Source organism: Chelmon rostratus, chromosome 18 (genome assembly GCF_017976325.1).
Source record: "Chelmon rostratus isolate fCheRos1 chromosome 18, fCheRos1.pri, whole genome shotgun sequence".
In the NCBI taxonomy this organism is placed as follows: domain Eukaryota; kingdom Metazoa; phylum Chordata; class Actinopteri; order Chaetodontiformes; family Chaetodontidae; genus Chelmon; species Chelmon rostratus.
The window spans coordinates 5,263,409-5,281,723 of NC_055675.1; the positions used below are offsets into that span (position 1 = coordinate 5,263,409).

An 18,315-nucleotide genomic window follows, 5' to 3' on the forward strand; every position below is an offset into this window, starting at 1 on the left:
TTAGGTTGTCGATGGTAGAAGTAGTAAAAGTAAATCCTACAAAAAAGAATACAGCAACTATAAAAAAAAAACAAACTTATTTGCCTGCAGGAGGCCACACCAACATGGCAACATCTGCAGGCCCAAACTGCTTCTGCTGCTTTTCTTCCTACAGGTGGTGCAGGGTAGCATGTAGACGTGGTCTGCCAGTGTCCCAACAACTCCCTCTGATGGAAAATCTACAGCCTCATGTGAATGAGTGATTTTGTGAGCAACATAAGCACCAGCTTCTTCAAATGTTTTGCATCTGTGAGTTCAAATGTTGCTAGCTGCACCAATAACCCCTAATAATGACTCCTGAAGCATCATCGGTCGGGACAGTACAAATGGAAGGCCTTTTCTAACACTGAGGATATTTGAGACAGGTGTGGGGTGAAAAATCTTAATTATTATGGTACTTTGAGGGAGACTGAACCTTCTTTTTCAGGAGAAATCCTTTTCTTTCACATAAAACAGTGGAGTTGAGTTGAGTATTGAGGAAACTTCTAAGCAAAAAAAAAGCATCAGTGAAAATAAGTGCTGCAAAACAGGCCGATCGCCAAAGGACGATCTCTCTGTCTGTGGCTCATCGATTATTCAGCAGGATAACAAAAATACCCTTGAAGGAGACCAGAGGATAGTGCAGGAACACTATGGATTGCTCTGCTTTTTGGGAGGAACTGTAACACATCCTGCCTCATTATCTCACACTGCCTTTGGTTCAGTGCTGAGTTTGCTGCGTGTGGATCCATGCACCGACTTATCCGTCAGTCAAGGAAGAACCCTGAAAGCACACAAGTTAAAAATGACATGGATACAGACTGGTGCAGCCCTCTTGACTGTGAGGAATACCACACATCAGTTTGACCATTTGGAAACACATTTTTCTGTTATAAAGCTGCACACTGAACAAATCTCTCTTTTTTTTTTCTTTTTTTTTTTGCAGCCGCCTGCTGCATCTGGAAACTACACTGATGAAAGTGATGAGACTCATTCAGAACAATGAAGTTGCAGCCTGTGAAAAAAACAATGAGCCGAGAAGCACTGAAGGGCTGAAGAGGAGGACTGCAGGGTCAGGTGATAATTCTCTTCATCACCATGAGTGACACCATTCACATTATGCAGTTATTTGATCCACTGTTAATGTAAAAAAAATCTGATTAGTGAAGCTTTAAACATTAAAGAAGAAAATAGCGAATGTCTCATATCTCGCTATATACTGTATATGTGTGTGTGTATATATATATATTTCCATTTACATCTGTCTACAACCTTTCAGCATTAAAATATCCATATGTCTCAAAACAGGTCAATCTTATTGTCAGAGCTGTGTGTATAAGTCTGGCTGTTCGGTCCTGAAAACTTAAACTAATGGCATGTGTGTGTGTGTGTGAGCACATACAGTATCTTTCCACAGACAAACCCCCCCTAGCTCCTGCAGCTCCTGTAGCTCCTGCTCTGAGTTGAGTCTGCAGCCTCTCTCTCTCTCTCTGGGACTCAGTTTTGTGAGAGTCAGCAAACAGAGCCTGCGGAAACAACAACCTCCTCCAACACACACACACACACACACAAAGTCGTGTTTCCATCATTTTTGGGGACATTACATAGACGTACATTCATTTCCTGGGGACTTACCCTAACCATAACCATAACCATAACCACCACTCGCCTAACCCTAACCAAACCTTACCACAACCTTAACCCAAGTCTTCAGCCTAAAATTGTGTCCCCACAACTGGACTGTGTAAACAGATTTACGTCCCCACAACATCTCTCGTGGGGAATTGGGGAAATAGGGTCAGGTGTGTGTAGAGGAGAGGTTAGAGGTCAGAATGAAAGCAAAGCAATCTGCCAGTGGCTGCATTACAGCACGGGAGGGTGGAAGTGATGGAGAGAGGAGGAGGGGAATCTCACTGGATGCTACAGTATGTTGCGCTCTGAACACGAAGAGAGAAGGCGAACAAACACAACATCCCACCGGAGAGAGAGGGAGGAAAAGAGTCCAAACAGAAACAAAGGGAGACAGAGGACGAACCAGAAACACGATGAGGGATTCAGAGAGAGAGAGAAACCAGACTGCCAGTGACTGTGACGACGAGAGGCAGACGCAGAGCAACACTTCCTGTTACACTGCAGCCCGCGAGAAGATGGGAGGAGCTTTGAAACTAAATAAAACACGTTCACCATGAATGTGACACACTCACAGGCTAAGCTGAGGAAAAGCTGACTCTGCCACAGACGCAGCAAACTGTATCAGAGCGTGTGAGACCCTGAGGGAAAAACCAGCCCACCCATTTTTAATACATTCAAATGTTAAACCATGTCTCATTTCATCATACCATATATATTAATAATTTAAAAGATAAACGTGTGGAATAAAGAGCACTGGTATATACACTACCATTCAGATCGCCTGCCACAAAAGCTTAATGTGGTGCAGTCAGATGGCTGAGCAAAGCTCTGTGTCTCTGAACGCTTTTTCATGCTTTCACGTTGCAGAAAGTCCAAATAAAAGGTTAACACCCAAACCTGTGCAGATAACGGACACGTGGCTTCAACATAGACCTTCTCAAAGCTTCAAAACACAAATAGTTTAAACCTGTTCGGTCTGACAGCCGAGCAGACCGCAGGGGGCCCGACGGAAAACAAGCTCCCAAAATACCTGGAGCCCAGCTGCACTGCTGTGCTTCAATAATAATCCAAGTTTACTTAAATAATGCATGTGGAGACTGAATGATACAGTTTTTGTCTGTATTAAAACAGCCAGCACACAGCAGGCGATCATAAACTTTTCAATGCTTCTGTATTAAACTACGCAACAGTGAAATGTTTCACATCAGCTCCACCTCCACCACCTTCAGCAGTGCAATACTGCCGACACATGAACGCATCACTATTCATAATTCAATAATACAATGTCAAAACGTGCAGAACTCACAGCAGCCATTTATTCATTTTTTCATACCGCACACCGCAATCCTGTTGCACACTGATGTTTCAGGGATGTCATTTGGCTCCATGTTGCCAGTTATTACAGAATATTTGGTATTTTTACTGTATATAGTTTTGATTCTGTCATGTGTTCCCCTCTTTCACCATTCTGAAGCTATTTTTAGGAACAGGCCATTCTGCTGATTGAGTCAGAAGCCTTTTTTGAAGTTGGCACAGTTTTGGTGGACGTGTGCATCATCTATTTCATACATCCACGCAACATCGAACACTCCAAATGTTTGTGCTTAAACTGTAGACCTTGAACAACGTGCTTAGCTGAGCTGTGCTTAATCACGGACATTCCAGTAAGGCCAAATTGAAGTGGAGAGTGCAGGCAGATCCAAAGGGAGAGGAGGCGAGGGACATGACATGAATATCTGCACGGCCACAATGGCCGACTGGAGATGTGCTGGGGCAGGGGAGAGGGGTGGGGCTGCTCCGCCAAGGCGAACGACTGCAATCCCCCCCCCCCCCCCCTCTCTCTCTCATTCTTGTACACTAACACAGGGCAAAAATACCAGCCCACCCTTCCCTCCGACGGCTACTCATCACACTGTACATTTCCTGTCAGCAGATTCTGTTTTCACTGCGCACACAGAGCTAAAACCAGCTTTGTGTGTGCGTATTTATGTTTTTATTGGAGTGGTGGTGACAGCGGGGGGGATGGGAGGCAGATGAGACACTCAGAAGACTCCCAATGACTCACAGCGAGGACAGAGTAAAGGCAGAAGCAATAGCTGCCAGCTCTTTTTGAAGTCCACATCCTCTTCGCAGATCTGAGACGTCTGCAGCCTCACAGCAACCCTCTGCTGATCGGCCCTCCGTTTCTCCACATTTTAACGCACCCGCGGTCCTTTAATCGAGGCCGTGCACCGTCTCTGCCTCCTCAAAGGCGCCAAATGACCTCAACTGTCATGTCGGTGTGTGCTGTGTTAATGTTTGTCAGGGATGAGGAGCAGAGGAAACACTGGCACCTGGTGTCTGAAAAGGGTTCGGTCTGAGCGGAGGGAAGGCTGCAGCACAAACTGATCCACAGGACGGTTGTGCTGTGGGTTGTATGTGCTTCTATGTGAGGAAAAGTGGAATAATCACCAGAACATATTTCAGACGGATATTTGTACGCTAAATATACAAATTTATCAAGGCCAAGCATTGTTAAGTGTGTCACTCTAAGTCACTCTTAAGTCTTGGGTTTTAAATCCTTTAACGTCACATTAGGAGACAGTCGTCATGTTTTAATACCTTCTGAAGCATCAGTCTCTCTTTAAAGGTTAGCTTTTGCAGATGAATAAGGTAGTGTGCCATGCATGTCTGACTCAAACTGTCCACTGGTGAACAATCAATGCAAGTCAATAGCAATGCATACTGTAACGTCTGCTTGACGGTGAACAAAGAAGGACACTCAGAAAGTTCTGAACACTCAGCGGCATTTATTAACAGACCTGCACACTGACAACACTCAAAAACACACAGCACTCTCTGCCAACACCTCCAACAATCACAACATCTGCAATGATGCCTTCAAGGTACCATTTCAGTGGGAAATTCCATCATTACACATAAAAGTTTATTCTTTTGTTGATTTAACTGCAGGCATCAGTACATTAAAAGAATGGTCTCTAGAAATCACATGAAAAAAACCAAAAAGATGTCAGTCTGGATACTTTCACACTTCTCTGTCCGTGGCTCTCAGCCCATTGCTCCCTACCGAGGATGAACATTTTTTTAATGAGACACTGTAGTTTTCACCAGTGTCACTCCAACAGCAGCAAATTGTGTATTTGCTGGGGACTGTTTTCAGCTGTAGATTTGGCACACAATAGGCTGTTTCCACAGCAGGACTGTGTATGTGGGATTGAGTCCAAATAAACTACAGTGTGTGTGTGTGTGTGTGTGTGCACTGAAGGAGCATGTCAGCTAGTGCTAGTGGTGGTCAGATACATTCATGGTTGTTTTGCCTTTTTCATGGAAACGACAATAAAAATACTAATATTTCCAGACTTATCCCATAAGATCATGTCCTTAAATATAGTTTCTCCATAACTGTAAAACCGTAAGAACATTTCTTACATACGTTAATTAGAAACTCAGCTCATATCGTTGACAGGGTGCGAGTCGGCTCAGTCCAGCAGCTAAAAACATCTGCATCCTGTATCGTTCCAGTGCTTTATTATGTTATTGATTATAAACTAGATTTAAAATCAACAAATCAAACACACAGTGAACTGTTCACTGGAAAACAGTTTCTATTCAGTCATCATTCTGGTCAGAATCAAGTTTAGTGTTTTATATTTTCTTACATTTCAAGTTCAAGTTTGCATCTAAGATTATTCAACTTGATCAAATGTGATGAATCAATCTCGCTTATTTTCACAAATGCATAGTCAAATAATTAGTGTGTAAGATATGTCTTATTAAATGTAGAGATCCAGCAGTGATGTGTGATCACTTTCTACTGATGACACAACAGATTTCCATTCATCCACATTAAAAGCACAGATCCTGCTTCACAGCAGAGAGCAAGTGTCCTTGAGCAAAAACAGTGGACCCTGCTTTAGTGGTTCTGTTCAGCTCTGATCCCAGATCCCAGTTCTCAGAGTGATATTACTAAAGCAATGAACAGAAAAACAATAGACGCAGGGTTCAGTTACACTCACTGTAAAAAGTGATCATGTTGACTGGATGAGAGGTTTCCAGTGGACACCAGTACGAATAGAACATACTGTAACAGTTACTGTTACAGAGCTACTGGTAGTTTCTGACTGAGAACTTGACGCTGTGCTCGTGGAGGCGGTCGATCAGACTGGTTTTATAGAAGGCAGCTCCTGGGGTGTACACCCCTCCCCTGTCAATAACAAAAGAGACACACAACAGAGAGAGGAGGTGGGATAAGAGGAGAGAGGTAAACAGATAAGTAAGACAGAAAAGGAAGCACAATGAGAAGAAAAAACACACTAAACTGACCTCCTGGGGAGAGAGTGCACTTCATTCAGCAAGGTAACGGCTGCTTGTACCATAGTAGAAACTGTTGCTACATAACCCGGCTCTGTGAACCAGAACAAAAACACAAACAGATAAATAGTTGCAGAAATAGTATTTACAGTACAAAATATCCATGGTCCAGGTACACTCTACAGTATGAGAGAGCCTCAAGGATGAACAAATCCCATGAAAAGACCCAGACCAACAATGACCTGATGCTACTAACAAACGCTGTGTGTTTGTATCCAAAGTCTGATGTGTCCTCCTGTAAACACACCAGTGAGCCACACTGCTGCACTGACATCTTCCTTCATTACTACGAACACACACACATCTTAGTTTGTGCTGAGTCAATCCCACACACACATTCTGCTGCTGTAAATACTCGCTGGGCCACAATATGTGGATTAATCCGCCACTCAAAAGGTTCTCCTAAAAACTACAGCGTCCAGCTGTTTTAGGGAATGACTGAGCCTTTTTTAAAACAGAATAACTCAAGCCTTATCCTCTAACAACAAACTGCAATCCACTTCAATTCATCTCACTTTACCATTTAAATTACTGAAAAATAAGAGTGAGTACGTAGAAGTAAGAGAGTAGAGTTGTGGGCGGTGACTCAGGGGTCTAACAGCAAAACTACTTACTACATGTACCACAAGCAGCAGTCGAACATTGTTTCCATCACTATTTTCATGATGCTGAAGCTGAATGGGTCTTCTGTCACAGCTAGTCATGCTAGGAAAAGCCCAGGTGTTTCAATAGCTGTACACTCAGCAGAACTGGAAGCATCATATGAGTGAGGCCCTGAGCCTGCTGTAATTATAGCAGTTTTACCTGGTCCTATGACCTGGGTGCAGATCTTAGAGTTGGGCCGGCCCTGCGAGGGATCTGTACCCTCTGAGTAGCCCTCCCCGAAAAATGTCAGGCTAAAACAGGTGTTTTCAATCTGGAGAGAGGAGAGAGTGACGAGAGAGGAACTGTATGAGTGCACAAAGCAATGAAAATCAAGCAAGATACAGCAGCATAAGATACAGTACAATACAAAAAAACTCCCAGAGTAGAAATACTGTGTGCACATGGTCGAGGTCCCCGGAGCTGCAAAGGTTGATAAACGTGCTAACAAAGTGAGCAAAATTATAAACCCATGCTGTGTAATATCTGCAATAACTATGAGCCAAAACATACTGTATAAGTAATAACGTAGGAAACAGAAATCTGTTATATCATATTTTTATCACTCTTGGTTAACTCATAGTTAACCAAATATATTCAATGTGTCACTTTTTATAAAATCAAAGCCCTGAAAACTTCCAAATCTAAAGTTTTCTCTTACATTAAGTATCAATGACTAAATCAGCAACAGAACATCCTGAGGTATCATTTATGAGGAGTTTAACACTGAAAATCTCAGATAATCTAATCCATCAGGACAACTGTCATCGCATTTTGAATCAGAAGATGTTCAATGTTGCCCTGCAGAAAGAACTAAAACGTTTTGGCCCAATGTTTTGTGTCCATGTGGGAGCCCATCGCTCGCAGTAAGGCGATGATCAACAACATGGTCTAAATCCCGCAGATCAATGACTGTATCTCCTGTCACTTGGCTGCGGAGCTGCTAACAGCAGGCAATGGATGACTCCCCATGGAAGCTTTCAATTCATCTCAGGATGCAACAATGATAAAAATAGCTGCACGTGGCGATTAGTGGGTTCAACCCCTTTGGGGCTCAAAAGAAGGACGCAGCTCTAACGGTAAGTATTAAATCCATCCTGAGACCATGCACGCACGCGGTACACATTTTTGGTATTTGTGCCGCCCTCAACGGGTGAAGCTTAACACAGCCTGAAGATATGTTCCCAGACTTGTGATGATCGGACACATCGTTAATAAAATGGACATTTTCTTGTTAAGTCACGCCCCTTGCAAAGTTTTTGGTTGACGGCAGCCGTGTTTGTTGACCGATCTTGCTAATTTATAATAGAAACGTGTATCTCAGACTTGCGGTGCTGTATACCCATGATGGTGCTGATACAGACAAAATCCCATCGCGTGCCAACAGATTTTTTGGTCCATCACACTGAGCTGGACTCCTGTGTCTCCAACTTCAAGTCAATCAGACTGTGTGATAGGTGCGACCTTTCCGAAACAGCAGTTTGGGCCTGAAACACAGCTCCCCCATCTGGCCCGTGGACATCTTTTCCACCTTATTCCAGGTCGTGGCAATTTGAGCCACTGTGGCAGAAAAACAGCTCCAGCAACAACAACAATAATAAACAATACACAGTAATACATAATATACACCAGGGCTGTGCCCCTCCTGCGCTGAACCCTAAATGCATCAAACTCACACAGGGTTTGTGTTACCTGCTTCATGGTTGGACCAGACTTGGTGAACAAGCCAAAGGAGAAGAATGATGGAAACTTTGGGAGAGACAAAAAAACAAATATCAACCATTATGCATACATGTCATAAGACTGTGCTGACAGCAGAATTATATACAACGCTCGTAAGGAACTGTGACTCTATAAACTACATTCAAACTACTGACTAAATTTGGTTTCCAGACTTCCTTTGCATTTCATTTAACGGCAGTGCTGATAAGTGAAGCTTTAAAACTGTAGAATCCATGTAGATCTGAAACATTTTCTACTTGCAGACATCAAGTAGTGTCACACTTGCTGCCACCTCTGCTGTTGTATTTAACATGTGCAGCTTTGGATAAGCCTTCCAGCTAAAGACCTGCACCTAACTGCCCACATTTAAATGTGCACATTTCGAAGTCCTCCTTTTTCTGAATGAAATGAGCTAAAGCATGCCAAGGTTTGATACACACTTGATTAAGAAAACAGGTGCTCCAGTCATAAATGCTTGTGAGTCAATAATGCAAACTACACTGGAAAATCGCCTCAAACCATCAGTCTAATCTAGGAAATCCAGGAAGGAAAACACTACTAATTATATTGCCAATTACAGTATGCAAGGCAGGATGTGATGGCTTCCACAGTTTTACAGAGCCAGACTGTTTCAGCAGCCAGATGAGCGTTTTAGCACCATATCAGAAATAATCTCCATCCAGACTAACACGCCTGAAAATGCATGTCACATGACCATTCACATACACTGGGCAAGTGCAAACCAGTGTTTGGTGTTCTCACAACTTTCATAATGTGAACAATGTACAGTATTTACCGTGGTGAGGAGCTTCCTGCCCAGGCTGAATTTGACCATGAGCCAGAACAACAGGCCGCCACAGAGGAGCTTAGCTACCGAGAAGAGGCCACCAACCCCGATGTAGGCGCTGTACTGGACCTGTGGGCGGAGGCAAGACAGGGCACAAAAGGCAGAATGTAAATGATAAAAAGGCAAATTAAAGGTGACAGAGGCAGGGGAAACAGATGAGGGAGGGGAAAATGAGCGATAAAGGGGAAAGTGGTGAGTTGAGAGTGAATGGTGAGGAGGGGATGGACACGGAGGAAGACATGAGAGATTAAAGGGAGGGTGGTGGTAGCAGTGTAGGAACCAAGTGGTGAGGCGGTTGAAGATGCAGAGGTAGAGGACAGAGGAGAAGTGCGAGGGTGAGACGGGATGCAGACGACAGAGGGAGGAAGGACGGGGACGTGGAGTGAAAAAGAGAAACAGTTGGAGGGAGAAAAAAGAGCAAGGCAGGAGGGAGGGAGGGCGAGATGAGATGTCAAAGGGAGTAATGAGCAGCGGGGAAGAAAGTGATGAATCACTATAGATGACTCATCATATTTCTACTTCGCTGGTAGATGGCGGCCTAAACAACATAATGAGCTAGTTTAAGGTCTGTGTCTCTGGCTGTGATCACAACAGTAACAGCAGCTGGGATGGCTGACCTAGTTACAGGTACAGCAGGGAGAAAAGGTTTTGCTCTTCACAGCCAGGATTACAGAGGCACAGTCTGCACAGCACAGCACATATATCCTGTATGTGTTCTTAAAGCTAAATATTAAAGCTTGTTGTGTCGTGCCAAACTGTGTACCCGAGGGACACGGACAATACTCCGATATTAATCTCTCTGCTCCTGAAGCGTGCTCATCAAGACATTTCAACGCATGGCCAGTTATTTACTGCCTCAAAAATGGGTTAGCAAATTATGGATGGCATGGAAATTTGCATCTACATGTATTCACTTCGCAAACACTATGGTCCAAAGCAAACTACAATTCAGGCCACAGTAAATCAAGGAGTCAAGCGTAGTTTGATCATACCTCAGGATTAGCAAACACAATGTGCTATTAGATGAGAGAAGGTATCTGTACCCTTCTTAACATGATGGTAACATATCAGCTCCTTGCTAAAGGGGTTTCTCACCCCAGTAGGACTTTTTTTGCAAGGCACACTTGAGCCATGTATTTAGAAACATTGTGTGTGTCCCATGAAGCCTAGCATGCATGTTAACTGCATTTCCTTCCTCATATCACATTTGCAAAGCGGCTTTCTTGGGTACGTCAGAACTTGCATTATTTAAATCCACGTTTGCTTGCTGGCAGCCTTCGTCTCCCTCACTCTTGCTGTTTCATTGCCACCAACTGTCAATCAGTGAAACTGGCGAGTAATCCTTGGCAGGAAAGTGCGTCATATCGCTTGTTCGCCCCTGTGTCTGCATCTTCACTTCACTGATTGGGAAACGATCAGAAAAAACATAGCTCCTTAGTGCTGCTGGTGATCAAAAACTCCACAGCGTACCTTTTAGATATCTGGCAATATTTTGATGATCTGATGCTTTACAAACATTTGCAGATGAAAGTAGGTGACATGATACACATTCTTGTTTACTACCCAGGGACATAAGGTGTAGTGTGTGGTGCATGCAAGCTACTGTCTATTCCATCCCTCTGTTTCAAGCTGTTCCACTGATCAACAGTTGGGGGCAGCAAAGTGCCAAGAAACGTCACCATGATGCACCAGAAAAAGGTGAAGAGGATTTTAAAATATTAAAGAAAGAATTAGCTTTGCAAATGTTTCATGAGGAAGAAAATGTACTCAACGCATTTTGTTGGCCTCAAGTAAGAGTGTAACTGTTTAACTATCACCACTGCAATGAATAAGAGGAAACACTGTGTCGGTTCTTCTGTTAATACAATCTCACCGGTGACTGGTGTTCCTCCTCGTAAAGGAAACGCTGGGTTCTCTTGACCACTGAGGGGTCAGAGCCCATGAATGGGATGGCATACTGCTCGATCTCCTTGCTGAAAAACATAAAACCCCTGGACACACACACACACACACACACACACACACACACACCAAATTACACACAGAGAAAGTAAAATGTTCTACAGTTACCAGAGCTATTTCTACTTGCAGCATCCACACAGTAGTATTCAGCATCATTTCATCCATTGATAGTCTTCTCACTCTGTCTCTTCATCCCTGCCAGGCTCCACATCCCAATAAAATCTCTCTACTCTGACTGTAATTCGGTCTACCTGAAGACAAAGTCTTTTTGGTTTGCAGTAACTTAAAGCTGACCTTGTGTTTCACCTGCAGAATATGTTTCATGGCCTTGAGATTGAACTTGGCTCATCAAAATGAAGGCTTCATTACAAAACACCAACATTTTTAAAAATAACAGTTGCACCAAATGTTCATTACATTTATTTGGTGATCTTCCATCTGCTCAAATGGCACTATATTGTAAATTAAGGTATTTTTATCAAAATAATATTCCATCACTCTTGAATCAAACTACTGAAATGTAGGACAGACTGCTGTGCGTTGAAGAAACACACCTTACTCCTGTCTTGACTTATGGCTGCTGAGGCCCTACATTCCATAAAAACGCTATTACTCAAAGTAAAGTGTTTAAGGCAGACAGTAATGGCTGCATCAGAGCCTTACCTCTTTTTGACTTTGGCTCCCACCACAGGCAGCGGCTTGTGGCCAAACTTCCTCCTCAGCTGGCGGAGGGATCCGCTGTCTGCAAAACCGTACACAGCAGACTGCCAAGTGGCGTCGTGGCCAGAAAACCCCTGCAAGGGTAGAGACAACTTCAAATTCTGTCACGGTGCAGAAAACCACTGCTATCCAAAAGCCTCCTCCATAAACAGCAAAGGTTAAATCTCATTTATTTTGATTGACAAGTTTAAGTGACCTGAACCTGCTGGGGACTGCTTTACTTACTCTTGAAAATGACATGTATACGACATATATGAGAATTCTGAAAGCAGCCAGCTGTGTGTTTTGCTTATATATCAGCATATTAGTTTCCAGGGAAATTAAAAACGGTCATATAATAACAGTCTCCCTACAGAAGGGCAGCACGAACTCAGAGTGCTCTCTATATATTTTCCTTACATTTCCCTCAAGCTTCTGTTAAATGACTTTTCTGTGTCACAGAAATATTGATTTTTGTGTTCCATATTAGTGTTTGCTTGGATTCATTTTTAGGAATTCAGCTCTCTTCGTCTTGTAAACTCAGTAGAAGTGACGTAAAATGCAATATTTTATTTCAAAAATGTATTCAGCTGTGTGCCTGCAATGACATTTTCTTATATTTACCATCTGTGATTAGCCACATCCTGAACTGTGCCTGACAGCTAAGTTATATAAACTTAGACCAAAACAGCCATCACTTCACTTTTGAAAAAGTTGGACATAGTGCAGCAGACAACATTTCCCATCATGCAATGTAGAAGCTGTGGTTGTTCAGGCTACCTCAGGCCCGCTGCTAATGTTCAGGAAGCTCTCCACAGCCGTCAAGGTCCCTGAAATAAGACCAAAGTTAAAGTTGCATTTTAACTTGCAAGTTAAAGTTAAACCAAGTTCTAGTGAAAATGTATCAGATGCATGGTTTCAACTAAACTTGCCACTTTTAGCCTTTGTATAAATGGCAGCAAAAAAGTTTGTGGCTCTATTTCTTGATAATCAATGACAATTTCAACAGATGAAATCAGTTGAAATGTATTGAGTTATTACTGTGTTGATTAATTCATCTATTTTGTACACTGTGACATCCGAGAACAGTTGAATCAAGGGTAACTGGACTCGTAGAGACTTGAAAATGTTTCGCCTCTCATCCAAGTGGCTTCTTCAGTCTTAACTGAGTGGAGAGTCATAGGTATTTAACCTCTGTGGGGTCGTTATCAAGGTCATTGAATCCACTGTGTGTAACGGCAGTCATTCGAGATGGACGCACCTGAGGCCAGGTGTAAAGGACTGTTGTTGGAGATGTCACACAAGGCCAACTGTGAATAGGTGTGAAATCTCCTGGGAAGGGCTGAAAGAACAGCATTGTTGGTGGGTGCTGCAGACCGCCTCCTCTGAAGGATGGTTTCTCTATTTTTACATAAATAGCCTCCTTCACTCTTGTCCACCTTATGCAAGATATGTACGTGTCCTCGAATGAGTCTATGCATTGGTCTGCATGCACAAGACTGCTTTTCTTGAAGCTATTTTCACAAAGGTCCAGTTTTCCAGGTATCCAGAAGCTTTAACCGGCTGAGCTTGTGTTGCAGTATGAAATGTGGAGATAACGTTAGCTCTGGCTAAGTGAGCAACATGAAAAATCTGTTTCCCATATCCAACCTACTACTCTGGTTATCTAATTGGCTTCAAATGAGGCTTAACGTTCACAAAATGTCTCTTGACTGTCCCTCAATATTAAATACTCCAACATTGTTCCAGCGTGTGGGTCTATAATAGATGCTACGAGCCACACAAGCCGTGGAAAGTGCTAGTGCAAATTCAATACCAATTTGATGGTAGATGCGCAGAACAAACAACTGCCCTTATCTCAAAGATAATAGCTAAAGAGATGCTTCCCATCCACTTTGTCGAAGGCAGGGGTTTTCAAAGTTTGCTAGTGTTTGTTGAGCCAGAGTTTATGGTCAAATAATGCAATTGCAAAACTGGAGAAACTCTATGACGATAATGCAATTGAGCTGCATACTCATGGTAGACAAGTGTTGAAAAATTGTCTCTGACTGCAGATTCATGGACAGCACTTAAAAATGAATCGTATGTAACAGTCACCTGTCATTACATAGTCAGGTTGGAAATACAGAGTTGTGTTCTGCAGACCATAGCAATGCCAAACAGTGGCACACTGCTAAAAACCTGGCAGATGTGCTTTCCACCACTACTGAGCACTGGGGACTAAATAGAAAAGTCACAGCATACATACATGACAACACTAGCAACATGGTGCTAGCCAACCTGAACGACCGCGATGGAACTCTCAGCCTTGCTTTGCACATTCACTCCAACTCCCTATAAATGACGGATTCAAGCTTCAACACATAAACCGTATGGTTGTATCTGCCACTTGTCTGGTTCCACATTTCCATTACAGCTGCAACACAAACACAAACACAAATTAGCGCAGTACTGCCAAACAAGGTGGAATTGGATTAATGACATGCTCCAGCCACTACCTGAGCAAAGATCGGCCATATCTGCAGGCTTGTCAGCCAGAACCTTCAGTAAACCCTCAGACACACAAACCTTTGAACTTACTGATGATAGCTGAGGTGAGTAAGTAAAAAATTACTTAAATAGCACTTTTTACAACACAAAGTTACAAAGTGCTTCCCACACACAAAAAAATAAACATGAATGAAGAAATAAGGTAAAAATATAATGTTATATAAGGCAAACAACAAAAACACCAAAAGACAAACAGGATCTTATGCCTGTGCTTAATTCACTGAAATGTGCCACTACTGTGTTGTATGGTATCTCCGTGGTTTACCTGGTTAGAGCAACTCCTCTAAACACCCCAAAGAAACCCACAGTTAAATATCTCGGACTCCCCATCAGTCAGTCAGAACTGAAGAAGCCAATTGAGAAGGATGAGAGGTGAAACATTTTCAGGTTTCTACAACCAAGTCCAGTTGCCCCTGATTCAGCCCTCCTTGCATAACCACGGTCTGGATGACTGAGAATCTTCAGACACTCGTCGACATATTGAGGACTCAAACAACGCACAAGGATTCGGAACTTTTTACTTTTCTCCATTGAGTGAACCATTTAATGCCTTGATTCACAATGGCTGACTTCACCTGTCCTCTGCTTCCTACCTTTGAACTGCCTCTGTGTGTACAGAATACCCAGGTCTGCCGGTATGGAGTCAAAGCCACAGCTGCCAATCACATACACTCCTCTGTCCAAGGCCTCGGCGTGGTACTCCAGCTGCATCCGCTCCAGGAACTGTACACGATGAATACACACACATAATCATGAAGTATATACATAAACAAAAAGGCATTTGATTGTATGAACACACACCCATCATGCACAGTCACAAATGCAAACAAGACTCCATCTAGTCAGTCTACTTAAAGGGCAGTAACACGGGTGGGTGATATGCTGATATATCTAATCTCATATCAGGATAGAGTTCTGTTCTACTTAATATAACCACACCATACCATACTTCATCACATCTGATTATTTTCTTCTTTTATTTGGAGCTTCCATACAAACAAAAACAACTGCATGAGATGACACTTTAAATACTGAAGCTGTTTTCAACTGTGGACAATGCCTGCAGAATCAGGTCTGGCCATGTTCAGAGTTGACCTTTCAAACATGTACCACATCGGTACGTGTCAGACACGTTCTGACTTCCAGGAAATACTCCATTTGGTTCAGGCGAGTGTGTAAATACGGCATACGGGACAGCTCCCGTGGTGGAAACTATTGCCAAATACTGGTGGACAATTTTAAAACAATTTTAAACCGTCACACAGTATGAGCTGTCATATTGCCCAACCCTTGGTAGTAATAACCAAGCTACAAAACAAATACATAGATACAACACCTCGACACCTTAAAAACATCTGGATCTATGTAAAAGGGTATTTATTCTCCTACCTGAGGCTCGCCACTGATGTCCAGGTAGTGAGCTCCATTTGCTATGCAAGCTTTAACCACTGGTTCACCATAAAATCTGTACTGAAAGGACAAGGACAGCAAAGAGACAATGATTAAACACAAACACAAAGCGCAAGATTACAGTGTTGTGGGTTTGAATCCACCAGTGTCAGGTGCCATCAGTTTCCTCTGTTTCCCTCCCTTCCAAAGTGTGGATGACACACTTACAGGTCCCACACAGTTGAGGACCACCACGCCTTGTTGGCACATGACGGCCAGCGACTCATCAATGGACACATCGGCAACAATCATTTCGATGTCTGTTCTCAGCTCTGGCATAGCTGAAAAAAGGGAGGAAAGGAGATCATCTCTCATTAATTGTGCAGCATTTATTACACAGCAAATTTAGGGGCAGCTGGTTCAACCACGGCTGGCTTGATTGAGTCAGGCTGCGAGCTACACTGCGCAACAACGTGACCAGCTGCCCATTTCTTAAGCTAGCTAGCTGCTTTGGAGCAAATCAACAACATATATGTAGGGGTCAATTACAAAATAGCTAACTTCTCGCCACATGACCATCAACAGACAACAACAACAACTCGGACCGCTGCCTGCGTCAGTCAAGTGAGTGACTGGAGCGTCCTGTGGCAGTGACATGACCGCTCAGAGCCTCTACAGTGAACAATCCTGCCTCAGCTAGCTCCAGGTCGCCCTGTCAAACACATACACAGCCTCCCCGCGGCTTGTTTCAACACTTCTTCCAGGCGCTGTCTGCTTCTCCCGGCCACGGCCCATTTCAGAGGGCTACCGACGGGACTGTCTGCGGCACAGCGGGCGACCTCTTCAACGACAAACTGCCCCGTGAAGCCTGTGGCACCGAAAACGATGATATGGTAGGGTCTGGTCGAAGTTACAGACGCCATTGTTTATGTTTTACTTCAAGGTCCCGCCTGGTAACGTTACTTCCTCCTCCTCCTTCCTCGGCTTCTTCTTCTTCTTTGAGGTTTTACAGCAGCTGGCATCCACCATGTCGCAATACCGCCACCTTCAGGTTGTACAGTGAGAACTATTTACAGAAGAGGTCCCAGAGACCGTTTGATTAGGGCGGCGAGCCAATTCATAAATACACAAAACATAATATATAAAGTGCCACGTTTTTCCGCGCGGTCCCTGAATGTAAGACACGCGCTGCTGTTGATTTCACCTCATGGCGCCTGACAGCAAAACTTAAGTGGACGAGAAGTTTCACGCTCTACAAGAGAATAGACAAACGATATTTTTTGTTTTAGATAATCCAGTGTGTCCACGTTAGAGGACGAGCTCGATGAAAAAGACTTGGATGGAGTTCATTCTTAAAGGTGGTGTTTGGATGCCCAACAAGCAGCTTTCACCAGATCACGTGCAGACAGAGACAGTGTTCTGCAGGCTAGTTCTGCGCTGAGCGAGCTGAAAGCTACGAAGCTGAAACCACATTCAGAGGAAGAATTTGTGAAGGAGAGTCTTGGTGCTGCAGAGGAGCTGCCAGCAGAAAAAAACAGCAGATTGTTCTTTGTAATTTTTACAGGTGACCTCCATCTCAATTTGCAACTGTGACCTGTTGTCTGATATATTCAATCTCTAGGGATTAATGATTTCAACATATGATTGATTTCCAAGTGTTGAACAAACTGTCATCGAGCCTTTTATTAAAGTGCATGTGTCCTTGACTGACTGACTAAAAACAAGGTTTGCCTGAATAGAAGTAGACTATTAAAATTGAATGGTCTGTTGGCTGCTTAGAGCCACAGTCTCAACTTCTTTCTTCATCTTTACTGTCTTACTGTCTTTTTGGTTGCTTTAACTGCATGTTTCGAATCACTGTCCAGCAAACAAAATGGGGGAACTGCACTGTTCACTCAGCATGGACGTGAATGCTTTCATTCTCAGCATTCAACACTGTTAAAGCTCCATTAGCTGATTGGTTATCCTGTATGGCTGTGTACACTCAGTTGCCATGTACAAGCTAGTTTCCACTAATGTAGTCTGATGCAACAAAATATTAGATGTAGCATTAAAATGTTCAGTTATTCTCATTTTGGAGGCTGCAGTTTGTGGTGCTGTTGAATTGCACTGCATTACTTGTACTCAGAGCTGTTTCTGTTATTTTGTCCACCCCATTCATATCAGTGAGGGTAGCCTACATCTTGTCCTTTTCTGTTCGCATGAAAACAAACTGTCTTTCAGTCCCGAGGCTTCCACCGTGGTCTACACATACTGAATTAAGCTTCCTGTGTGTGTGCGTGTGTGTGTTGGTGTGTATGCATGTGTGTGTATACTATACTTGAGCAGGTAAATGAGATTAAAATTTCTTTTTTTAAAACATTTCTAAACCCATGATCTTCAGCCCCGGCTGTGTTTACTGCAGTATTCGGTACAGTCAGATACACTCTGATGAAGTCGTGACCTTTATGCAGCCGTCTGCAGTATCAGTGATTCAGTTTCTG

At 43.2% G+C, this 18,315-nt stretch overlaps 1 protein-coding gene across 2 annotated transcripts; it reads right to left on the reverse strand.

The window, feature by feature from the left end:
- Positions 1-4,424: 4,424 nt before the first annotated feature.
- On the reverse strand, positions 4,425-16,796 carry sccpdhb (saccharopine dehydrogenase b). Of its 2 annotated transcripts, XM_041958375.1 has the most exons (12): positions 16,560-16,796; positions 16,061-16,173; positions 15,833-15,913; positions 15,037-15,166; positions 12,674-12,723; positions 11,858-11,988; positions 11,106-11,223; positions 9,182-9,301; positions 8,356-8,412; positions 6,826-6,937; positions 5,974-6,055; positions 4,425-5,854 (listed from the first exon to the last, which is right to left on the reverse strand). In XM_041958375.1, the coding sequence occupies exons 1-12, from the start codon at positions 16,753-16,755 to the stop codon at positions 5,755-5,757; spliced, it is 1,290 nt and encodes a 429-aa protein (XP_041814309.1). In that variant the 5' UTR covers positions 16,756-16,796; the 3' UTR covers positions 4,425-5,754. The 2 variants fall into 2 exon arrangements, with proteins under 2 accessions (XP_041814309.1, XP_041814310.1); XM_041958376.1 differs by lacking the exon at positions 16,560-16,796 and having other exon boundaries at positions 15,833-15,908; positions 16,061-16,155.
- Positions 16,797-18,315: the final 1,519 nt, after the last annotated feature.